The 25,554-nt window shown below is 42.0% G+C and overlaps 1 protein-coding gene across 1 annotated transcript in view; it reads left to right on the plus strand.

The window, feature by feature from the left end:
* Positions 1 to 391: 391 nt before the first annotated feature.
* PRTG (protogenin) overlaps positions 392 to 25,554 on the plus strand; it is an 82,765-nt gene continuing 57,602 nt past the window's right edge. The window contains exon 1 of the mRNA XM_066635526.1: positions 392 to 758. Coding sequence (XP_066491623.1) covers positions 392 to 758 — 367 coding nt within the window. The remainder of the gene's footprint in view (positions 759 to 25,554) is intronic.

Raw genomic sequence — 25,554 nt, forward strand, 5'->3', positions numbered from 1 at the left:
TTAAAATGATTTTTTTTAAAGCATCATTTGATATAAGCATACTGTATATAAAAATGGGAGATGGCAAATACAATTTCAGAAGAGGCATTCCCTTTTGTTTCTCACACCCAGAAGAGAATGCCTCTTCTAAGGAGATACCACTAATGATAAGCATGTCTTATATAAAAACAAAGAAAGCATTCTTCTTGCTTGAGAACTGGTGTTCATTAGTATATTTATGCAAAATTAATCAATTGATTAATTAACTAAATGCATAGAATAATCAACTGACCATGGGCCTATTATAATTGCACTTGGAGAAGGTCCATCCTGTTTTATTTTTCATATCTGGAGGGTATTATGAACAAATTTGAGAAGGGCTGGGGCTTTAAGATAGTTACACAGTGCAAGGATGTATTTTATCACTTATGGATTAAAAAAAATCTTTTTTCTCCCTCTCTTTCATGCTTTCCCAGGGATTTGGTGCTTTAATGAATTGTTTTTTGTGAAAGAGCCCCAGGATGTGACTGTTGCCAGGAAAGATGCTGTAGTTTTAGACTGCCAAGCACGTGGAGAACTCCCCATCACTATAACGTGGCTCAGAAATGGGGTGAAAGTCTCTGAAAATGAACGGATCTACACTTTGTCGAATGGCTCTTTGTACATCAGTGAGATGGAGAGCAAACGAGGGGAAGTGCTGGATGAAGGTCTCTACCAATGCCTGGCTCTGAATAAATATGGTGCCATTCTTAGTCAGAAAGCTCATCTTACATTAGCAAGTAAGTTTCAGTTGTTCTATATTGTTGGTAGCTCCTTTTATTTGTAAATCTGTTTTGAAACAAAGTGAAAACATGAATTTCCATGGGTTGGAAATGGGTTGGATAAAATCCATTGCCAGCATTCTTCAAGAAACTGAGTAGGATTTAAATTTTTGCAAAAAAGTTCAGTGATACTTAAAAGTGGTTTGAATTTGTAAATTTATGCATTTGTGGAGCTCCTTTAACCACTATTGATTTTATGTGGAAACTGACTACAAAACCTGATGTTGGTCTTAGGTGTGTTTGGTGGCCTTTCCTGGTTTGCCCTTTTTTATTGAATTAACTCTGTGTGTGTGTGTGTGTGTGTGTGTGTGTGTGTGTGTGTGAGAGAGAGAGAGAGAGAGCGCGCATACTTGCTTTTAAGCAACTCGTAGCTCCACATGTTGTCGGTGTGCTGTTTTCAGAGTTAGGAATGAACATCTGTGGTTCCATTTTGCCTTGAAGGAGATTTGGAAGTTACTACTTTGGAAACTTGTAATCGGTGCCAGCCTGTCTCAGTCTATGGGTTTGGGACGTTTCTGACCATCATCTGCTTAATGATTGCACTTTCTGCTTAATGATGTCACTTCCGGTCCTCAGCAGGCACCATGAATGCCATTCAGCACCATAGATGAAATGAGTTTGACACCTAGGTCTAACTCTTGATGCACATAGCCTGATCTTCCCTGTTAGTTTTGGGAACCACCCAAAAATGGGTCATGACCCACAGTTGGATCCCAAACCCCCAGTTTGAGAACCACTGAGGCAATAGAATGGCAGAGGAGGGCCCACCTCCATCCATCCATTTTAATTAAATGGGTCCCGTTGGGGAGAAGGGCGGGATAAAAATAAAGTTTTGTTGTTGTTGTTGTTGTTGTTGTTGTTGTTATTATTATAATTTTAAACTATTTTTATGTGATACATTGCAGGGGGTTTCTTGTCTTTATTGCTTTAATTGCTTTTAATGCTTTATTATTGTTGTGTTTTAAACTTTGTAAGCTGCCTTGATTGCCTTACTGGGAGAAAGGTGGGGTCTAAGGGCCAAATCCTATCCAACTTTCCAGCTCTGGTGTAGCCATGTCAATGGGGTTTGTGCTATATCCTGTGGTGGGAGGGTAGTTATGAAGGCTTCCACAAGGTAAGAGAACATTTGTTCCCTTACATAGGGGCTGCATTGCAGCTGCACTGGGGCTGGAAAGTTGGATAGGATTGAGCCCTAACTTATTTAAATAAATAAATAAAATCTCCACTCCTCCTACTCCTTTTCCTGCTTCATGGGTTTGAAAAGGGAGAGTAGAATGGAACAGAAGAGAAAGAATGGAAGAAAGTGGTCAACTAGGCTGCTGGAGAAGCTCTAGTCTAGCCCACCACTAGATTCTCTTCCACATTTCCTCTTCTGCTCCTCTTCCTTTTCAAACCCTCAGAGTGGGGGGAGGAGCAACAGAGATGACTGGCTTGTTGTTGGGTAATTTGGCGTTCTGCTTCAGACATCAAGATATCATGGCCTGGCCCTCAGCTCAATCCTAAGCATATCTAATGTTTAATAGTTATATTATGGTAATAATTTACAATAATATATACTCAGGAGTCTGCCCAACTGAGTTCAGTTGGACTGACTTTGTAATTTTGAGCCTTAGGGTCATAACTTTTTGTGGCATGGAATGATGTTTAAGAGAAGCTGAAACCTGGTTGGATGTGATGCTCTTGGTCGTGCTGGAGTAAGATAAGAGGACTGTTGAAGAGCAGCCAATTTTTGGGTGTTTCCCTGCTGGCATTGCCCAGAGAAGCTCATCCATTGGGGGAACAGTTGTTTCTGTGTTTTAAGCAAAGCACACATGGCTGTGAACCTCCTTGATATTGTACCTTTAGGGCAATTTTCCATTTTTTACATTGGTTTCTTCCATGGAATATTTCAGGCATCTCAGTGGTCCACTTGTGGCTTCTGTTTTTTCCTACTGATCTGAGGTTAGGGTGTTCTTATGTTCCAATAGAGTCTCTTGCTACTTTTTAGCTAGCAATTTAGCCTGTATCTCTACAGACTGGGGAAGATCACAGCCCTATTAATGTTGATTCACTTTCTTTTTAACCTCCTAGTAACCTGGGCTTGAAACCCACTTCTGTTAACTTTCAGATTCAGTGGTCTTGGCCTATTTATGGAATAAAGACTTAAGGGAGAAGAGTAAGGCACTGTTCTAGCTAAAGCAGTGATTTTCGACCTTTTCCATCTCAAGGCATACTGACAAGGCAATAAAATGGTCAAGGCACACCACCACGTTTTTGACAATCTACAAGGCACGCCATGCTGCCAATGGGGGCTCCCATCTCCCATTGGCCCTATTAATAAATGACCTTCCCCCAAATTCCTGTGGCACACCTGTGGACCACTCGGGGCACACTAGTTGAAAATGGCTGAGCTAGAGGTTTTCTGTAATAAAGCTTCAGAAATTTCCTAGGGAACTCTGTAAACATTGCAGTCTGAAGAATTTTGAAGAACCACAAAGAGTCTTGTGATATCTTAAAGATTAACCAATTTATTTCTGCATACGTTTTCATGGACTCTAGTCTGTGCGGAAATAAATTAGCTTTAGTCTTCAAGATGTTACAAAACATGTTAGCTGTTACAGGCCAACATGCCTATTCCTCTGGAATTTGAAAAACTAGTGGTGTTAAATCTATGTACAACCCCTTGAGCAGGGAGAGGACAATGCAAAAGATGTGTTGTGCTTAATTATCAGAAAAGGAGGTGGACAAATACCACCCTTCATGCCTTCAACTACTCTGCTGAAAGAGGGTCTACTTTGAACATTATAATCAAAGATAGTCTTATAGTATCTAGTTGGTGTTACCATGGCAGGTTCTAAATTGGCCCATTAAGGGCCCAATCCTATCCAATTTTCCAGTGCAGGTGCAGCTGTGCCAATGGGGCATGCACTACATCTTGTGGTGGGGCAGCAGTCACAGGGGCCTCCTTAAGGTATGGGAACATTTGTTCCCTTACCTTGGGGCTGCATTGCAGCTGCACTGGTGCTGGAAAATTGGATAGGATTGGGTACTAAGTTGTTTCATTTCTAATCCATGTATTTTTATTTTGAACAGTGTCATTCTGCCCACAAAATCCACTATTCTCATTGATCTCATGTAGACATTCTGCTAACCATGGTTTAGCATTACATGCAGGTGCAGAACCAGTTGCATGCATGAGAAGAACCAAGATTGCTGAGACCTGTGCGCATGTATTTTCTTCTCTGTCCTCCTTCATGAATAAACGGCTATTTCCTGTTGCAGCCAGGAAACCATGACTTACTCTTGTGAGTTTACTGAGTTTATAAGCTAGTATCTGAAACCATGGTTTCCATAGTTCTGATATAATAGGAAACTGTGGTTTGTTCACATGACAAGGTGAGCAGAGTGAGGAGTGATGGTGATTGGATCACCATGACTATTAAGAGAGCAATGTATGCAGCTGCTGTATGGACCAGTCAGATCACTGGTCCATTTTGCTCAGTCTGTGCTAACTGGCAGTAGCTCTCTAAGATTTCAGGCTGACATCTTTGACAGTCTGCAGCTAGGGGTTGAATATGGGACCTTCTGTATGCAAAACAGGTGCTCTGACACATAATTAGAATAAAATAAAGACTACAGACTGGCAAATGGTTAAAAAGTAGCTGAATTTTTTAATGTGTTCCTGAAGCAGTGATTTTGTGTGTGTGTGTTGTCAGACATAAACATTGCCAAAGGTACATTGTACATTTTTACTGATGTATTTTTTTACTGCAATGAGACAATGTGATAAGAGGTTTAGGATCTCCACTCTCAAAACAAGAATAACCTTAAAGCTCTTACTCCATCCAAATTCAGGAGATGTGAATGGATTTTCAGGACTTTGTGCTAAAAGGAAAGAAAGTTTTAGCTGAACTTACAATCACTTTACAGCTTTGAAGAGCAAAATGACTTTCTTTGTGGCCATGGCAAAGCTGAAACTACACATACTAAGCAGGTGGAGGATGGGCTTTCTTTTTTGCTCCCTCTCTCTTTCTTCTTTTCTTTGGAAAGGGTAAAAAAAAATAAAGAAAGCCAAAGGGTGCCTCAGCCATTGACAGCATTAGGGGACAAGTATGTTCTTTTCCTTTGCTTGCACCAATCTTTCATCACCTTGCTTTATCTTTCTTTTAGAAGTGTAATGCTTGGTGTTACATTTGGAAATCTAAAACTTTAATCTGCCCCCAGAGTTTAAGATTTGAGCCATAAAGAGAACTTGCTTCTTGATTTCTCAAAAGTTAGGAACTGAAAGCTGAAGGTTGTGCTCTGAGGCAGGCATTCCATTATTCATGTGCAAATTAAGAATTCACAGGGTTAAAAGGTTAGAAACTGGCCAGGATGAGGTTTACCCTTGTGATAAAGAGCAGATGACCCTCATTCACTGGTCAAAGCTTTCATGTAGCTCCTCTGCAAAGTTAGTGATTGCCATGAATTGTTCTTGAGGAATGCAGAGATCCAAATGTGTCCAGGCCTTCCCTTCTGTGTCCCTCTGGAGCCTTATCTCAAGAGCCCATCTAAGCAGGTCTGCAGGGACAGACAAGGTTCCTTTCCAGAGGCCCCCAAGGCTTTGCTTTCCTGTTGTTCATCCATGCATGCACACACAAAAGAATTTGACTCACTGTGTTCTTCTTGGATCTCTCTTTCTGCCCCCCCCTTTTTTTAAAAAAGCGAAACTGTTGAGTTAAGGCATTAGTTAGGTGAAAACAAATAGTATTTGGGGCAAATGTCTGTGGCTGTTGCTTCTCTAATGCAGGGTAATTTAAATGTGGGGAGAGGGGAGGGAGGAGGAGGAGATGTCCTCTTCCTCCACAGTTTCTTTGTGAGGTGTCATGTGGGGGTAAAATGCTAATATCTGAAGATTAAATGGCTTATTGGAAGTTCGAGCTAGTGCTGTCTCTTTGACTAACAGGATTCTAAGTTGCTAGAGTATTAGAACAGCACTGAGTAGAAGCCTTTACAGTGGCTGGGGGGACCCAGTTTAACACTTAAACCTGGAACAAAAACTTAATCATTGATTGGAAAATTGGCTGTATCCTTCTAAAATTATGTTCTTTTAAAAATACAACAAGCCTTCCAATAAGAAGAAAATGATGTTAGGAGATTAGTAAAAGGAGACAATTTGTGACACTAGCAATGGTACAGTTAATGGAAATGACTTTAATGGGATACTAAGCACAGTGCTTGGAAATCTCTTCTGGACCAGCTGCTGTCTTTTAATGTGTAAAGTTTTTAAAAGATACAGGCATAGTTGGCATATTTTTTGCTGTATGCCAGAAGCATCAGTACTTGTCAGAGGATACTGGCTATTAAGATACCCCTACATGTTGGTTGTGTGAGCACAAAGGTAGCTTCTGGGAGTTTTAGTTTGCTGCAGAAGATTCCTTTGAACAAGGGTGGTTATATTTGGTGGGAGAAAAGTGAGAGCTGTTTGTCTGATGCAGACAGACAATGAGGTGATGGACTTTTCTCACACATTGGCTCCAGCTGTCAGGGGCTTAAGGTAATACTGCTCTCTCTTTCCCAGGAATACAAACGTTTGCATCCTGTTTATAGATATAAACTGACTTAGAATTTGTTCACTGAAAACACTCCCCCTCCCACACCGTTCAATAAATTTATTTTGCTGAGATTTATTAGAAGTAAGTGGTAATGTGTTCAATGGAACTTAACTTTCAGGTAAGTTTGTACAGGATTGCAGCCTTAAGCAAGGTCATTTTAATGCAAACTATTGAACACTTTGTAGAAAAATCTACCAAGCCTTTCACACTTTGCATTAAAATGAAAGTTGATTGAAAGGTAAAAAGGAACACAGTATTGTATTAAGGTGCTTGTATCAGATGTTGCAAAACATTCAGGGGTGGTAGGGTACACATACATTTTTCTTTGTTGGTAAGAGAAATAAGAGGGCGAACTGAAGTGAGAGAGGCTGTTAGGGGCAAGTGCAATTGGAAGGAAGGAGCTGATGTTAGCTACTAGTGGCACCTGAACAGTCCAAAAGAGAAGAAAAATAAAACAGATTCTTTTCCCTTTTATAAAAGTTTCCCTTCCTGATCACCTGGAGGACATTTTAATTCATTTCATGTGATCAGGCAAGTGGCTGTTCGCAAGCTGGCGAAGTATTGTATTGTCACTGATGTTAGCTGCTATTATTATTATTTTTTTTTTCAAGAAAAATGTCCACTAAGTGAACACCAGGTCCCTGTCCTGGTGGGGCTCACAGTCTGAAAAAAAGACACCAGCAAAAAGCCTGTTGAGAAGACAGTATGCTGCAGGGGAGTAGGGACTTAGTTAATGCTAACCATGGTTTGATTGCCAGTCCTACATTAGAGCTAACCCTGGTTAGTCTTCTTCATGCTTTTAAACATCTATTATATTCCACTCTTAGAGGTGTTTGTTTTTGGTGGGATAGGGTTACAGCCTAAGTCTTACCAAACACAATGGATTTACTTCTGAGTAAAATAAACAACTGCTTCTAATACCTCTACCCATTATTAGTTGGCATCTCTGTGGTCTCCTACCCAAGAGACACCTACATTACTTCAGTAATTAAGTGGCTTCAGGTGTTCTTTGTTCTCTGGGCCTCTGTTCAAGATGGTTAGCATTGCTGTTGATAGTAAAATTTGAATGTATTGTAAGATATAGGGATTACCATTCATTTAAGTGGCTTTACTAGGGGATTGGACACATTAATGGAGCAGGAGAGGATTGTCTATGGCTATTTGTCAAGATAGCTGACTAGAACCTCCATGTGCAGAGGCAGTATACCTCTCTAATATTAGTTACTTATTTTGTTGCCTTCATTCACTGCTTGTGGGCTTCCCAGAGTTGGTGGCCCACTGTGGGAAACAGAATGTTGGACTAGATGAGCCTTCAGTCCTATCCAGCAAAGCAATTCTTAGAGTCTTAATAGTTGAGTGTGTGTAGTTTGTTCCAAAGAGGGAGGGGATGGGGGATTGTGCAGTACAATGCACAATATATTGTGCAGTCTAATCTAATGGCTCACCCCTATCTATTAAGGGGTTAAGAGAGCTCTTTTGTTACTCTGCACTGGCCCCTGGAGAAGAATGCCATCACATAGTGATGACAGTGGAACTACCAAATACCATTAGTTTGCCTTGAAATACTGTGATAGTCTCAGGCTGGCTAATGTTTAGCTGTTCTACTAGCAGTCTGATTCCTGCTAAACTTAGAGATCTACAAGATTTCATCAGTTTAATTGGTCGGTTACTCAACCAATGCCTGTATTGATTAATCAGTGGAGTTCCACTTAAGTTGGTAGGGTGGTAAGTTGTAGGCTCACTTGTTTGTTTCTGCAGTGTTACCGGAACCTTGCTAATAAGTCCACAAAAGTTAATGTCTACAATTGAATTCCAGAGGGAGTCAGTAGACTTTATAGTTGTAAAGTGTTTAAGAAACCAACACTCAGTGGTGCATATTTTATAAGGGGAGTTGCTTTATTTCTAATGCCCAGATTGATCCTCACTGTACTGAGCCCTGTTGATTTCGGTGGCACTTACTTCCATGGACAATTGCTTAGGATTGTAGCAGTGACTTTTCTAGTACCTGAGCTGCCATTGTCTGCATCTGTCTTTTCTCTTTTGGGATTGCAGGTCACCTGCACATGTTGTTCCCTGTGTGCTGATGGGCTCTGGATTGCAAGCTGCTTTATTGTCTAGGATACACCACAGCAAAGGGTGTTGCTCTCTGTACCCTTTATTTTCTCACAGCAGTTGTCCAAAGGGCATTTAGCATGGCCCCCTTTTGTCGGCCAGCCTGGAAGAAAGGGAAAGGACCTCCTCACTCTGAGCAGTTGCCTTCCTGGGGACTTGTTTTCACCTCTTCTCAATTTAACAGCTGGGCCCTTCAGTGGGGTGCAGAACAATTTAAAAGATGACAAAAGGGGAATTTCTCATGGAGTTAGTTTGAAATTGTTGCACACTTTCATGCAGAAGAACATCCGCTTCTGCTGAGATGTATTTTTTACATTTGTTTCCATCCTGTTGTCACAAAAATGTCAGAGGAGCTTGTTTTTGCTTCAGTTTGGCATTGTTTTCTTTTGTTCCCTCTCTCAGTAAGCCCAGCTGTTAAATTGGAATTGATTACTTCCAGTCTTTATAACTGGTAATCACCACCTAAGTGAAAAAAGAAAAACAAATCAACATGGGTAACATTTTGTTGGCTGCTCAACTGTAGCTGCTGCACTTTAGGCAGAAGCTAAACAAAGTGTGTAAGATTTTAAATTTAAATACAGAAAATTGTGGTGTGTGTGTGTGTGTGTGTGTGTGTGAAGAAAATCTTATGTGTCAAATGGCAGCTGATATTTGGATTTTGGGGGCTAGCTAACCCCCAACTTTGTGGGTTCCCTGGTTCCACAGCAGAACACCATGTTTAGGGATTGTAAGAAAATTGGATTTGATAGCAAGCCAAAAGGAGAAAAGAAAGGAAGTGGTAGAGGGCAGAGTTGGGGTTAACACTGAAACAGCTGCCAATACAAAAGAGAAGTATTTGATTAAATGATTACCTTGGTTTTCCCAGTGTCCTCTCATCTCCTGTCCTCAAATCTAATTAGGCAATTTGAAGTCCTGCTCTGTCCTGTGTGTGTGTGTAAAAAGGCAAATGATTCATGTGAAGTCTGATCTTTTGCCAATATAAATTGTTCCTACTTGGCTCTTGAAGAGCACAAAACACTAATGAAATTTTAGAAGGCAGTACTCCTGTATTGTATCTTGTGAGAGTAAAAAAAAACTTGCTTTTCTTTTACTCTTGGATAGTTTTTCTATTGCCCTCTATTTGTGTGTGTTTTTATGACATGAACAATGGCCTGGGTAAGATAAATGAAGTGACATCTGGATGCTGCAGCCACTGTGCTGGGCCCTCCCTGACCTGACTCAGGGTCTTGCTGGAAGGAAGATGTAAAGAGGATTTACCCTTTGCGTTCACTTTGCATCTAAGGCCTCCTTGTGCATGGAGTGACTCCTTAGGGCAGGTGAGAGCAGTCTGTAGTGTGGCCTGTAGGCCCACTTTGAAGCCCATACACACTGGTGAAAGTGGTGCATCAGTGTGGAGAGATATGTTTGAAAATAAGAGGGCAAAAATTGTGAACAGAAGCAAATGTGTTTGAGGGAAGCCTAAATTAATGAAGCTGTCAAAACTTTTGTAGGATTGTTTGTTACATAATCAAGTCATGGGGAGTTTTTTAAAATGGCTATGCATAAGAAGTGATAGCTCAAACTTGAAAGACTTTTAGTTTTTTGTTCAGCTATATTAGCATTTTGAGTTTGCTTAGGATTTTTAAATGAAAGCTAATAAGGTAAACCAAGTAGTAAAGCTGTGTAAAGTTACGTTGCTGAGATCTGAATCTAAAAAAATGCTTTTTCGCTTCCCATTGATGCTGTGCTTTTACAACAAGATATTTCCCCCCAAAGTCTACCAGAGTTCACACTTGAGGATGCTAATTTTAGAATTAAGAGCATTGTGAGGATTGATATATCATGATTGCCAATTCTATTTGGCATTAACTGCTATCCTGAAAATGCCATGCATATTATGTTAATTACATGCCATTAAATATCTGGATTAGCTCTGTCTCTCAGTACTCATTAAATACTAATGATTTAGATCATTTTCATAAATGTTTGATTTTCCCTCAGCATTCAGGCTGCAATACGTTATTAAAGCAATACAGTCCTTGGCACTTTTGTCTGGTTAGGGACCAAAGCATGGACGAAAGTAAAAAAATAAATGAATGTCAAAGTATAACCTTATTTAGCTTGCAAATTTATTCTGGCTGGTGAAACATGGAAATAATGAATTATATAACACAGTATTTCTCAAACTGTGGGTTGGGACCCACTAGGTGGGTTGCGAGCCAATTTCTGGTGGGTCCGCATTCATTTCAATATTTAATTTTTAATATATTAGACTTGATGCTACCCTGGTAAGTGACTGCATTTGGGGAAATGTCACAGATCTGTATGTTTAATGGGCTAGTATGAAGATGCTTTTATTAATGATAGTAAATGGGACTTATTCCTGGGTAAGTGTGGGCAGGATTGAAGCCTAAAATGCTTAAAAATTTTCCTGCTTGATGATGTCACTTCTGGTCATGACATCACTTCTGGTGGGTTCTGACAGATTCTCATTCTAAAAAGTGGGTCCCAGTGCTAAAGGAGTGAGAACCACTGATATAACACATGCAAATGCATGTGAAACCTAAATAAACAGGCATAATAAATAAACATGTGAAGGTTGTGGAAGGTTGGATGAAATTGAGGAAAAGTGCTTTCCAAAAGAGGAAAGCACATGGACGAAACTTGAAATGTGGTTATAATTGAAAATGGCTGAAAGAGCAAAGTGATGAAAGTCAATTGGATGAAAGTCACAGTATTTGTGTAATAGGAATAAGTGACTTATTTCAGTTTTTTCCCTCTAACTAATGCATTTATTGGAGGTTGAACTGCTGAAACAAAATATGTTTATTTGCTTCACTTGTGTTATGGGCACCTATTGGTGAATGTCTGTTACGTCACTGGTATTGAGCAACACTCTCTCCCTCTATACTTATGGATTTTATGACTTAAAAAACCAAACTTTATTTGTTCTTTTTAAAAAAAATGTATATAAGTTGAGTACTCCTAATTGTCTCTTGGTGAATGCTGTATAGCCTGACTTCTTAGCACATCAAACAACTCCCTATCTTGTGAACTTTTTATCTTTAATTGAATTTAAATAATAGTTCTTTAGTTTAAATGCAAATATTGTAATTAGTTCCAAGACTTTAAGGCTCTTGTCTCCAGCACAGGGGAACAAATCTCCTATTTAAGAAAACAAAACAAGCCTGAAGATGATCAGGTGTATGGGGACAGCATTTTCTGATTCTAGGGCTGGATTGGGGTTAGAGCTGCTAAACTATAAAACACACACATGCATGCACTCAAAAGATCTTAGGGCTTTTCCAGATGACAGGAAAATGCAGAAGTTACTGCCTGCATTTTTGCATAGTGGGAAGTTCTGGTGCTTCTGTGTTAAAACTAAGTGACCCAGGACCATGAGGGTGAAGACTTTTACTCCCAGTGGGATCTGGATGACATCTTTAAGCAGCATGCACAGGTGTTTTATGTTTTTCTAGGACTGTTGGTCCAGGTTTGTTGTTCTGAATCCCTATCCCCATGCTTAGATGAACCAGCAATTTTACACAGAGATTGAGGTATCCTTCTGGAATAAGATCCCATGTGGCTGCATGTGGATAATACAGCCACACAGATTGGGTCAGATTATGTGGTTCTATCCCAAACAGTTCACATCATCTCTTCCTTCCAGCAGGCACTGGCCATATTGGAGAGACTTGTGTGATCTGCCCTGCCAATGTGGTTGCATTGTTTGCATGCAGCCCTGTGCCAGTGGGTTTGTGTAACAGAAAAGCAGCTCCTGCTCTGTGAGAGTATCTGTCCCAGGGATGAAACAGGAAGTTTTCTTTCAGAGACACTCTAGCCTACCACTCTCTTCTTCTCCATGCTTCTTTTTCCACTCTGGTACCCTCTTCCGTTTCAAATCCAGAGAGTGGGAGGTGGAGGCAGGTGGGTGGATGGAAGCAGGCATCCTCTGCTATGCTTCTGTTCCAAAATGTTTAATATGCTATAATCAGTAGTTCCCAAACTTTTTAGCACCAGGGCCCATGTTTTTAAAATGACAGTCTCTCAGGATCCACCTAGGTTTACCAGACTTTAAAAAAAGGAGATCTAGAAAGAAATAATATTTTATTTATAAGTAATAATAACCAGAAAAAAGACACTTAAACTTTATCTCTGTTATTTACGCTTGCTTGAAAACTGCAGGAGTTCTGCTCCTTGCAAGACAGTTAGCAGCTATCTTGCAAATTGCTGGAGCTGAGCTCTTGTGGAGAGTAATTAGCAGCTACTGTATCTAATTTTTCAAGAGCCTCACGGCTTGAGGCAATTAATTATCTGATCCTTTCATCACAGTTTGATGACCCACCAAAAATAATGTTGCGACCCACCAGTGGGTCCCACAGTTTGGGAACCACTGTTTTAAATACTTACTAAAAATATAGATAGCAAACATCTTAAAACAGACTTTCCTATATTCCCAATTCCTAAGCATCGCTTCTGAAATTATGCCTGCTATGACATGTGTCTATCATTAAAAAAGTGTGCGGTTGGCCTGTATCCTAAGCAAGGGTTATGTTCTGAGGTCTGCGCTTATAGTCAAAATTGTATATAGCCAAAATTCCTTACCACAAATACGTACTGTGGGAACTGAGATTACTGAGGGAACGGTAGCTTCGTTCCCCCATTTCAGACACACTTTGGTGAGTAAACAGAGTAAGCAGAATGGGTCATCTGCGCTATTTATGCTGTTTTTTGGGGTGGGGGTGGAGAAGCTGAGCATGTATACTTGAATTTGTACAAGTCCCTTACATGTAAGATGCAGACTGACAGTATGCTGTTCTTTTTTTCTTTAGAAGTACAGTAACGTGTTTCTCATTGGTGTATTTATGCATGATTAAATGTAGTAATTCAAACCTACTGATACAATTAGGGTGCAACTTTCTAGCACTGACATAGCAGTGTCAATGTGGCTTGCACTACATCCTGCAGTGGGGAGGCAGTCAAGGGGGCCTCCTCAAGGTAAGGGCATATTTGTTACCTTACCTTGGGACTGCATTGTGGCTAGGTCAGTACTGGAAAGTTGGTTAGGATTTGGCCCTTAATTAGCTAAGATTTCTTTAATCAGGCAAGAGCCCTAACAATAAGGACAGTATTTTGAGGTCTCAGGGTGAATCATTTTCTGATGTGGGTTGGTCTAGAAGCACCTAAAATGCTCCCTTTATGACTAATCAGGATTTGAACCCAAATCTTCCTCCGTGTCCTCTTGGGCATAATGCTTTCATAATCTTAGCTCTATAGCAACTGTTCCAGTTAATGATCGAGTTATTATAAATGTTTAAAATCACCCAGCTATGGCCTTTAGGAGTTCCTTAATAAGTGTAATGTATGCCCCAGGCCAAACACTGTGTTACATATGCTCTTTGTAAATAGAACCCATTGAGTGCTATTGCTGCTGCCAGAAATTCATCACTGATGATTAAACTTGTCTTTGACATCTAGTAAATGGATGTTAACTGGAAATATCTGTTGGGAGTTGGTGCAAGACTCTGCCATTTTGCCTGAGGAGGAGAGAGAATCTTTGAACTATGCCTGTCCCAAATTACTGGGGTGCCACTCTTTCACTCTCTCTCTTTAAGTAAATGAGCACAAAGCGGATTTGGGAAACTTAATTTCTCTTAATAGTCATGCAGCAAGGAGCTTGCAGACAGATCCATTGTTATCTTCCAGTGCTTGATTGGAAATGGGGATTCCTAAAGTCTATGAATCTATGAGAAAGGTGGTATATAAATACTTTAATAAAGAAATAGTTTGAATATTTGTTATCTAAACTGTGCAAAAAGCAGGAAGTACAGTTTTATGGTACTACAGTGTTGTGTACATACACAGAAGTGTATTTTTATTCACTAAAAAAGAGGAGAGGATGTGTGTGTCACATTTTTAAAGTAATAATCAAGGATTTTTATTAACAAGGGGGACATTGCTTGAATGTTCATTATTTTTGTGGGAAAACCTTTTCTAGGAAGCTCTCTGATATATGTCAGTGGAAAAGAACTAGCAAATATGGTACTCTAATCCAGGGGTGTCCAAAGTTTTTGGCAGGAGGGCCACATCATCTCTCTGACACTGTGTGGGGGGGTGGGAAAGAAAAAAGTTAATTTATATTTAAAATTTGAATAAATTTACATAACTTTACATAAATGAATATATTAAAGATGAACTTATATGAATGAATGAAGGTCTTGCAACAGCTCAAGGCCTATAAAAGGCCTTGCACAAAGCAAGGCTGGCCTTTCCTTTGCTGCCGCTACTGCATCACAGACGTGAAACAGCAAGCAGTGGAGGGAGTCCTCATCCAACAGCTCACGAAATATCCAACAGAGGTCAAACAGTCGCCCTCACACTGAGAGCAGTTGCGTCTGGCCAGTGCGGGCTCCAACAAATGACCCTAGAGGATCAAAGGCTCATTGGAGACTGGGGGCTCCCTGAGGGCCGCCTCGAGGGGCGAAAGTGGCCCCAGGGCCAGGGTTTGGGCACCCCTGCTCTAATCCAATGGTTCTCAAACATTTTGGTCTCTGGAGCGCTTTACACTCCTAAAAGTAGTCTTGAGGAGCCCTGCTGATGCATGCATGAAGTCTTGGGTAGCCCCAGAGTGCCAGTGAATGTTCAGAGTGGCACAGGACCAAGCCGAAAGCCAAATAACAGTGAAGAGTCAGAACAGGAGGGGAATGAGGAAGGAGAAACATGAATAGGAGTAGTGGGAGGGGCAGACAAGCCAACTGGGCAGGGGACAAATGGTGGCCACTTATGGTGTGCTCATAGAGCTCCTGAAGGGTCTTAGGAAACCCCAGGGCTCTTAGGAGCACACTTTGAGAATCACTGCTCTAATTCATCACTTTCCTCTCCTCTACACTTCCTCTTCTACTCTGTTCCTTGCTTAATTTTGAATTCAGTGAGTGGAAAGAAGAGGAGAAGTGATGGTGGATGTTTTGCTGGGTAGTGGGGGCAGAATTTGGATGGCACCTCAGTCATTGGGAGATTATGGGTCAGCTTTGGTAATACTTTTATTTTTGGTAATACTGTAACTTTTGGAAGTTAAAAGGTAATCAACTTCCAAAGGTTGCAATCCCATGCACACTTACCTTGGAGGAATTGGGCTTCCTAGGTAGGCCCACATTGGACCTTACTTAATGAGGTTTTCTCCTGGAACTTAATGGGAATAGACATGCCTGGGATTGCACTGTAAATGGCTTTAACTACTTCGTGAGTTAGTACAGGAAATGTGCCCCCCCCTTGGGCAAAGGAAACTTTGTTGCTTGAATCTTGTGGGTTTGCAATCCTCCTAGCACATCCATTCATTTCACTAGATTCTGCTTCCGAGTACTGTACAGTGGACTGGCAGGCGTTGTCCTAGATGGCAGTGTCCCTGTGATCCTAACTAGAGTAGCTGCACCAAAGACCTTTTTCTCAGATCACATCACAGTTAAAGTTGTTAATACATAAACAGTCAGCTAGGTAAAATAAGCAGATCCAAGCCAGCCGTTGCTGAGTCAAAGAACTGGAGATGAAGACAGCTGAATCTCCCAAAAAATCCATAGAAGCAATATGGTGACCACTGAAACAATGGTAGCACATTGGGCCTTTTATACTATATTGTGTGCCCTTGCATAATAGTTCCCTGGATTAAATGAATGTATTGATTTCTGCTCCTTCACTTACACATATCTATGAGCAGTTTCTTTGGAGCCAGAGACACATGTCAAAGGTCATAACTTTCTTTAGCTGTGCAGAAAAAAAAACAAAATCCAAAGCCTTCAGATAGTGAATTGCTAGCTCCTACATTGGGTGGCCTGTAGCTTTCTTTTATGATGTTTCCATCCATAAAATTCCCAAATGCTTTGTTGCCAAAAATAGTCATATGTTTGTAACACTGTTAGCGGTAGATCGTGTTACTGTCCAGAAAGCTCTGGCACAGTTGCCACCTCAGTTGGAGTAACCTTTTCTTGCTATGCACCAAGCCTTCGATTCTGAGTGCAAGGAAGTGACCTGATGTATTTTTAAAGATATTTCGTGCAGTCCTCAGTGTGAGAGTGAAAAATGAAGCCTGAAGATCTGTGGGGTGTTGGTGGTGGAAATCACCTTGGTTATTCAGGGGATAGCTATTCGTTGTGTGCCTTCAAAGAACGAAACTGAACTGTTCATTGCATTTTTAAAGACATCAGAGAGTGTTTAGCAAAGGAAAGTTGCAAGGATAGTGGCAATTATTAGAAACTGTGGCCATTAAAAAAATAAAGGTTCTAATTTGTGCATGTTTGCCCCATGCAAAGCACACAGCACGTAGGAATAGTGCATAAGACCGCTACTAAATGCTTGTTTAAAGTTGCATTTGATTTCTGGGTAATTGTGGAGTGAGATCTAGTCTCTTCTGGAAAGGGGTACGAGGGCATCTAGGTCAGTCTGTGTAATGCTTTGTGTGTGCTCTGGTCTTGACATAGCAAGAGGGCCCATATTTGGAAATAGGTCTTGCCTACAGTTTAAGAGGGATTTGTTAGTACTGTATACAGCTACTCATTCTCTCCCTGACACCCAACAAAATTCTGCTTCTTTTCTGTGGTGTTCAGCATCCTTTTATCTTTTTGTGGCAATCAGTGTGGCTTCCCTTTTTCTTCCTTATGGGCAGTGTCTAGAACAGGGGTGCTCAATAGGTGGATCGCGATCTACTGGTAGATTGCGAGGCAAAATGAGTAGATCGCGGAGTGCCGACCCCCCCTTCAGGTGCCTCTGGGAGGAAACGCCGGGAGTAAGGCCCATTGTACTCAATGGGGCTTACTCCCAGGTAAGTGTGGCTAGGATTGCAGCCTCACAGCCTAATCCTAGGCATGTCTACTCAGGAGTAAGTCCTGTTATACTCAGTGGGGCTCAAGGTACACCAACATACATTGTACACATAAATGTTATATGTTATGATGGCACGAACATTGTAAAAAAAAACTCTGGTAGATCTCCGGGCCTTGCTGGGTTTCAAAGTAGCTCTCGAGCCAAAAAAGTGTGAGCACCCCTGGTCTAGAAGCACTGCACTTGTTCCATCTTGGCCACCATCCACCAACTGCATTATGTGCCTGTGAATTTCAAGGCCTCCCAGAGTGCTCTGAATTCACCCACCAAAAGAGTTTGGGTCAGCTTCTTGGTACAGCTCACTTTTAGCTTTTCCAGACCAAACCTTTGCCTGGATGCTAGTTTGTAAAATTGTTCCATCCCAACATGAAGGATTTTTTTTTCCTGCAAGGCCTGGACAGTACTTTCTGGAATATTAGATCTTTTGGAATATTGATTTTGTACCGTTATTAGAAGCCCCAGGGACTTCTTACTGGCAGCTGACAGTATTAACACCCAGTTAACTCACAAATGCATTAAGAATAGCAAAGGACTACTGTACTTTTGGAACCTTAGCAGGGCTTGTCAACCTATTTTTTTTAGTGGATTTCTCATTTTACCATTTTAACCAAGTAATTAAAAAAATTAACTACATTTTCATGTTATCAAAACCTCAGTGGAGGTGATCTTCCAAGATAACAGATCTCCTGCCTTGTAAGAAGAAAGGGAACCTTTTAAATATTTGTCTTTCCATTTCCTATTGCAGCAACATAAATAAATCCTAGTAATAATATCCCCTAGCCTAGTCAATTTTCCCTGGTGGAGCTAAGCCTAACTATACATGAAATAATTCCATTTTCTTCCCCATTGACCCTGGCCCCCCCCCCCACTTCCTTTCCTTTCTTGTTTCTGTTACTAGACTGTAAGCCCCTTGGGGCAGGGCCTCTCTTCTGTTGTAAAGCACCATGCACTTTGATGATGCTATATGAAGAAATAATAAATATATGTTCCTTCAGTCTGTAGCCTCATTGATAAAGATTGGTAGTGAAGTCTTTAGTGGGTTAATCTACCAATTCAGACTTGCCACTCCAGTTTTGCTTGCTTGCTGCTCATGTCAGTGAGTTTGTCTTCCAAATTTCAAGTAGGCTGGGCTTGCAGAGCTGAGAGGGTGCTGCCACTGCTGTTCTGCGACTGACCACCTGAGAGTGCAATCCCCCTCCGTCCCTCCCCCCAGAATAGCTGAAGAAGTTCCCTTCTGCAGGAGGGAGCTGTTCCTGGGCTGCTGCCTGACCTCTGGGACCCTGCAGCCAGCTATTCAGAGGGGCCAGGCAGCTCTTTGTCCTGCTTTGGCCAGTGGTCAGTGAACTCCACAGAGGCTTTTCAGGGCCCCTTTTTGGCCACAGAGGAGCAGCTGGCCATTGATTCACTCCACTGTCCAGATTCACATTCTTCTGCCTAGAGCTTGTCAAGGGAGAAAAGGGGCTCTGTGGAGGGCTATTCATTTGGCTTGAAGGGAAGGGGGAGGGAAGGAGGCATTCTGTGACTGAGTGGATTGCTTTTGGGTCAGGAGAACCTGTGCATGGCTCTGCCTTAATATGGCTTTCCATCAAAGGAAGATTTAAGGCTGTATGAGTGTCTCTGTGTTTTTTTTTCCTCCAGCACTCTGTGTTGCCCACAAAGGGGGACAGACAGCTCCCATTCAGACAATAATGGGTGTCCAAGGGGCAGTCAGCAATGCATTCCACCAGCCTCGACATCCACTGTAGCTATGATTCTGCATAGGAGGTTAGCCTGTTTGGACAACATAAATAATACCATGATAGGTCAGACGTTAAATGAAATGGTTTTGCATCATAGAGGCAAGAAGAACACAATCCGCATGAACCAGCTATTGTCCCTGAAGAGTGAATATGGGCACTTATTTGCTTTTTAACTTCCAGTAGGTCATAATGTAGAAATACCTCATGGCTGAGACAATAGTTTGATGTTGCCAGTAGCATACATGGGAGCTGCATGCTATGGATATGTTTCTGGAAAGCAGGAGTGGCCTAAGCCCTCTTCACAGCTGAGGCAGTAAGGCTAATTCTGTCCATCTTGTGTGCACCAAATACAAACCCCTTATCTTGTGGTGCACCAGCTGCATCTGCTTCCCCATCTGCTTCTCCTCCTCCTTCCCTACTTCTTGAATCTGAAAAGGAAGAGGGGGCATGAAGCTGAACTGTGGAGGAGAGGAGAGGAGAGGAGAGGGTGAACTAGAGCACCTCTGATATCCCACCACTCTCCCCTCCACCATGTTTACTCATCTGCTCTCTTACTCTCTTCTTTTTTGAATCCTGGGAGTGAGGAACAGCAGCAGAGGTGGGCAGATGGAGAAACACACACATTACTACCAATTCATTGCCTGAGATGAGAACCTCAGCTGGCCTCATGGAGGGGCCAGCTGTGTATGGAAGCCACTTCTAAATACTTCAGGGCCACTTCACATGATACACTGCAGCATTTCAGATTTGTGTGCAGTCAACAAGGAGCTGCAACCAATCCTGGCTCTTTGATTAGCATACTTGTATGCTGCAGGTGACTTGAAATGCCTGCCACATTCACTTTTTACTTTCACTTTTTACATTCACTTTTTAAAATGTATATCTTACATAAAAATCTTCAGCACATACCCTACAAAATATGACATGTAGGAAGTTCCTAAACTGGTTGTCTGAAGAAGTACTGGCACAAGAGCGCCTGGTACTTCATTTTATTTTGTAATGTCATTAGCTGACATTAATGCAAGAATGGGTGCTTGCCAACTAGTCTCTTTTTTGTTAATGTTTTAGATTCCCCAATGTCCTAGAGAAGATCTTTTGAAAAAAAAGAACCTAAAAAGAGCCCTGCTAGATCAGACCAAAGGTCTGTCTGGTCCAGCATCCCATTTCCTGCAGTGGCCAATCAGATGCCTCTGGGAAGCCTACAAGCAGGAGATGAAAGCATCCCCCTCCCTTGCCATTGCCCCACTGCAGCTGGTATCCACATGCATACTGCCTCTGGAGAGTAGTATGTCACTCTTGTGACCAGTTGCCATTGATAAGGTGTCCTCCATGAATTCGTCTAATGTTCCAAACTGAATTGCAACACCACATTTTGTGACAGTGAATTACATAGATTAAATTTGTGACTTATGAAGAAGTATTTCCTTTTGGCTGCTTGAAAGCTTGTCTCTCTCTGCATTCTCAACCCTCAATCTGTCTGATATCTCTTGATTTTCTGTCTGACCATTCATTTGCTTCTGCTCTTGTACCTAAATCCAGCAACCTGACCCCTGGGTTTTGGTTGCTCCCGAAGAATCACTGCTACACTTCTCCTCATTCAGTAGATCCTTTCTGCTTCTTTCAGTACCAACCAGCATCATTGCTGGTGGCTGTTTCTGAAAGGGGTCAGGGAAAGGCACATCCGATTAGTTCTTTTCCAGTGGAAACCACAAAACCTTAAAGAGTTGATCTGGCTTGTCAAACTACTGGCTCTCTGCCAGATGAGCATGAGTAGCTGCAGCAGAGAAAATGTGCCGTACACAGTTCTTGATCCCCCTCCTCCTATAAACGACATGTTCTTTAGATTCAATTTTACAAGGGATTTCAGGCTGGCTCCTTGCCAGGCTCCGGCTCCTCTTGTCTTCAAAGCAAAAGGTGGTAATTCAGAAGAAATCATACTAATGGGAATGACTTGGGGGGGGGGGGGCTATTGGCAGTGGTTTTGCAGGTTGCCCATCTCTGTAGTGTAGTATGCAAAAAGGGTGGCTTTTTGTGCATGTTTGTTGGTAGAGGCAAGCTTATGCTCTTACTGTGCCTGGAGTGCAGGAGCAAAAATCGTATGGGCTTTGTTGAATTTTGGGGGACTCTCAGGTTAGTTGTAACTGCAGTTTTGCTTATACTGACCTTTGAGACTATACCCATCTTCTAAGTAGGGACTTGAGATTGTGGCTTTTTCTGACTGTCCGTGAGAATCTTCCCTGCAGTTTCAAGTTCTCTAAGAAGTAATGCCAGTTTTCCTGGGTTTGTAGCAGGGTGATATTGCCAGTTCATTTGGCTATTAGCCTATTTATGGCCTTCAGGTGGAGATGTTGTAGTACAGTAGTTTGTTGTGTGACCCATGTTAACTAGTTGAAAATAGAGATTCATTCACTGTGTGGGAATCAAGCCTGGAGTGTCTTCACCATAGAACACCATACTTGTTCAAAAGTGCCTGGTCTGTTGCATACTCCCACGTCTTTCAAGAAGTCTTGTGCTGGTGTAACCCCATTTCATTTTAAGGTTCTGGTGTTGCAGCTTTCAACACAAACAAGAGCAGGATATGGTGGCAAATTCCTGCTTCTGAACCCAGAACAGTTGCCCTGCTGGTATGTGACTGAATGCTTTGTGGGTTGCTGAAGGGCCCCATCCTTCAATGCCTCTTGCATTGTGTGGGAGAGTAATGATGATTTTCAGCTTGTTCATTGTGCCCTGTAAGTATTTGGGTAGCCTGGAGGTTTAAAACAGCAAGACCTTTGCAGCCAAGGCCCAAATTCTGCTTGTGTTTCTTAGGCTGCAATCCTAACCACACTTTCCTGAGAGTAAGCGCCATTGAACAAAATAGGGCTTACTTCTGAGTAGACCTGGTTAGGCTTGTGTCCTTAGCCTGTTTCGACTCCAGCAGCCACAGGAGAACATTTCTGTGCCCATGATGGGTTGGAACCATCTTGCTATCTTCAGTTGTGCCCATCCTGCGTTGCCTGAGGTGGCCCTCTCTCTTTCCCTTGTTGTTAGGCTACCTCCATTCTTGGAGATTACGGAGAGCTTTCCTGTGTTTTCTTTTTGGCAGCAGAAGCTGATTTGAGAGCTGAGAAGAGTGGAGGAAGTGCTTCATGAGTACACTAGCATTAACTGTTTGCTTCTGTTTTACTTATTTATTACTTAAGTGTTTCACCTGCTTCCTGGCCAAGGCAAATGAGGTAGTTTTTTGTTTTGTTTTGTTTACTTCTTTGAATAAGTGCTAAGCTGAGAGGGGCTTGACATCAGGATACTTGAACACTGGAAAGATCAATCTCTCTTTACATCACAGGCTTGCGATGGTTCTGAGGATGTGTAAGCAGCAGGCCTGCTGACTGAGGTGACTGCCTTGGGTTGAACAGAGTTGCCCACTTCCACGGATTCTCCTCACCCTTCTAAATTTGAAAAGAGGGAAATGGAGCAGGAGAGATAGAAGAGAGGTGCACCAGAGTGTCCTTCTTGTTTGAATCCAGGGAGCAGGAGGGAGGGGTGGTAGAGGTGGCAGCTGATGTGCTGCTGGATGGGGGGAGAGAGAATTTGGTGCATTGCCTTAGGCACTGGGAAGTACTGGGCCCTCTCTGAACCAGTGCAGAATGAGAACTCCCAGACTTGCCTTCTGTTTCTTGCTATGACCTCAGGAATGGCTAGTGAAAAATAAAAGCATCCTATACAAGGCTAAGAGCACATGTCTCTGTGCCTAACTGGGATCTCAGGCTAGTCACAGGACACATTTCTCAGTTCACAGGTAATTGGCCTCTGTTCTAGACCCAGAAGTGCTTCCAGAGGCTACAAAGCATTGATTTTGGAAAGGAAGCTTGGATATTTTCTGTAACCTAAAAATGCAGTCAACTTTGTCTGTTTTGAGACAAGACATCACCTTTGGGGACAGGCTTCTTAAGAACCTGGGAGCTGCCCATCAATCCATACAAAGATATTTGATGATGGAACTTGTATAAATAAAATGTAGATACAGATATAAATAAAATATAAATGTGTGGGTATTGTTTTGTTGTAAACTGCCCTGGATATAGTATATGGTATATAAGCTTTTAAAAAATAAAAATACATGAACAAGTAGGTTTCTCTCATTCTGTGGGGTCAAGTTTCCATGCCACATTTAGAGGATGTTGGTCAATCTACTATCTTACCTGTAAGTCTCAAGGCCCAGTCTTATCCAATGTTCCAGCACTGATGCATCTGCGATGCAGCTCCAAGGTAGGGGAAAAACATTCCTTTACTTTGAGGAGACCATCACACCTGCTCCCCCGAACAACAGAATGCAATGTATGCCCCATTGGCATGGCTGCATTGGCACTGAAATATTGGGTAGGCTGTACATGCTCAAAGAGGACACCTCATTCCAAATGTATCTAGCAGAAGTTCCTGTTGGATCTCCTTATCTCTCTGTAGGCCTGTCCCTTTCATATACTGCAGGGGTGCCCAAACCCCGGCCCTGGGGCCACTTGTGGCCCTCGAGGACTCCCAATGCAGCTCTCAGGGAGCCCCCAGTCTCCAATGAGCCTCTGGCCCTGTGGAGACTTGCTGGGGCCCGCACTGGCCTGACACCACTGTTCTCAGCATGAGGGCGACTGTTTGACCTGTCGTGTGAGCTGTTGGATGAGGACTCCCTCCACTGCTTGCTGTTTCACGTCTGTGATGCAGTAGTGGCAGCAAAGGAAAGGCCAGCTTTGCTTTGTGCAAGGCCTTTTATAGGCCTTGAGCTATTGCAAGACCTTCATTCATTCATATAAGTTCATCTTTAATATATTCTTTTATGTAAACTTATGTAAATTTATTCAAATTTGAAATGTAAATTAATTTTCTTCCCTGGCCCCCAACGCAGTGTCAGAGAGATGATGTGGCCCTCCTGCCAAAAACTTTGGACACCCCTGATATACTGTATTGTCTTGAATGTCTGCTGCTTCTACAAGTGGGAGGTACCTAGGACAGGTGGCTGGAGGGAGCAGATGAAGGGCATGGCCAATCAGCTGAATTGGGCTGCTCCAAAAGTGGGAGGCGGAGGTAATTTGTTGCCCTAAGTCTGGAGAGGGGGATAACTTGAGGAGGAACAGTTAAAGAATCACCTGAATTCGTGGATGGCAGAATTGGTCTGTTCATATACCCAAATGAGACAGACACCTCTAGTGACAGATTATCATGAAGCACCAACCTCCAGTACTGCTCTCACTTCGTAATTTCAAAAAGGAAGAGGGGAACAGAGTGGAAGGGGAAGGGTACAGAGGAGAGTTATGAGCTAGGGCAATCTTTCTCAAACTGTGGGTCGGGTCCCACTAGGTGGGTCGCGAGCTAATTTCAGGTGAGTCCCCATACATTTCCATATTTAATTTTTTTCTATTAGATTTGATGCTACCATGGTATGTGACTGCATTTGGGGAAGTGTTACAGACCTGTACTTTTAACAAGCTACTATGTACATTATTTTAACAATGTTAGACAATGGGACTTACTTCTGGGAAAGTGTGGGTAAGATTGCAGCCTAGGATTGTTAAAAATTTTCCTGCTTGATGATGTTACTTCCGGTCATGACATCACTTCTGGTGGGTCCTGAGAGATTTTCATTCTAAAAAGTGGGTCCCACTGCTAAATGTGTGAGGACCACTGGACTAGGGTGTACCCATCATTCTTTCCACACTTCCTCTTCTGCTTTGTTCCCCTCTTCCTTTTTGAATCCAGGCACTGGGAGGAGCTACAGTGGGTGCAAAACCAGCATATGGTGTTCCTTCTTAGCCCTGCCCTGTCGAGTGGGGATTTTTAGGGTTATCATTTCTGACCAGGAACCCATTCCCCCACCCCAAATATGGGAGAAGCTGGAATAACATTGGAGATAACTAAGGACATTTCAGCTGCCACCTGCAGGGGAGCTATTGTGCTCTTCTTAGATAATTTAAAACACAATGATAAGTAAACACATTCATAGGATATCTGTCCTTAGATTGCAGTCTTTCTCAGGCAGTTGGTAAATGGATCCTTGGTTCTGTTAATGGCACCAGAGCTTTCCATTGAGCTCCTTGGAGAATAGACACATTAGTTGTGGCTTGAAAAAGGCATTTTAAAGTCATCTGTGTTTATTATTGTGCAAACAATGATTAATTAATAGGGAAACAATGTGGTGTTTTCTGCAGGTTTTGAAAAACAATTTTTTTCTCATCAGTTTCTTTTAGTATCTTGTTAAACTGTGCTTTTGTTGTTATAGTTACTGTATAATATCAATTTTATTGCCATTGGTTTTATGGTCTTGCACTGAAGTCCACCAGTCAAGGACTTAGAAGGCATGAGATTGGAGCATCATTTCTCCCCATTTGTTCCCAGGGGCTGGTGGAGGAGGCGTCCCCTGAGGATTGCTGTTCTTCCCTTTCCCTTTTTCCTTTCCCTTCTCTGCTCTCTTGAGGGGGCAGCTAACATATGGTTAAGAAGTTAAATTTCATT

Source organism: Tiliqua scincoides, chromosome 8 (genome assembly GCF_035046505.1).
Source record: "Tiliqua scincoides isolate rTilSci1 chromosome 8, rTilSci1.hap2, whole genome shotgun sequence".
In the NCBI taxonomy this organism is placed as follows: domain Eukaryota; kingdom Metazoa; phylum Chordata; class Lepidosauria; order Squamata; family Scincidae; genus Tiliqua; species Tiliqua scincoides.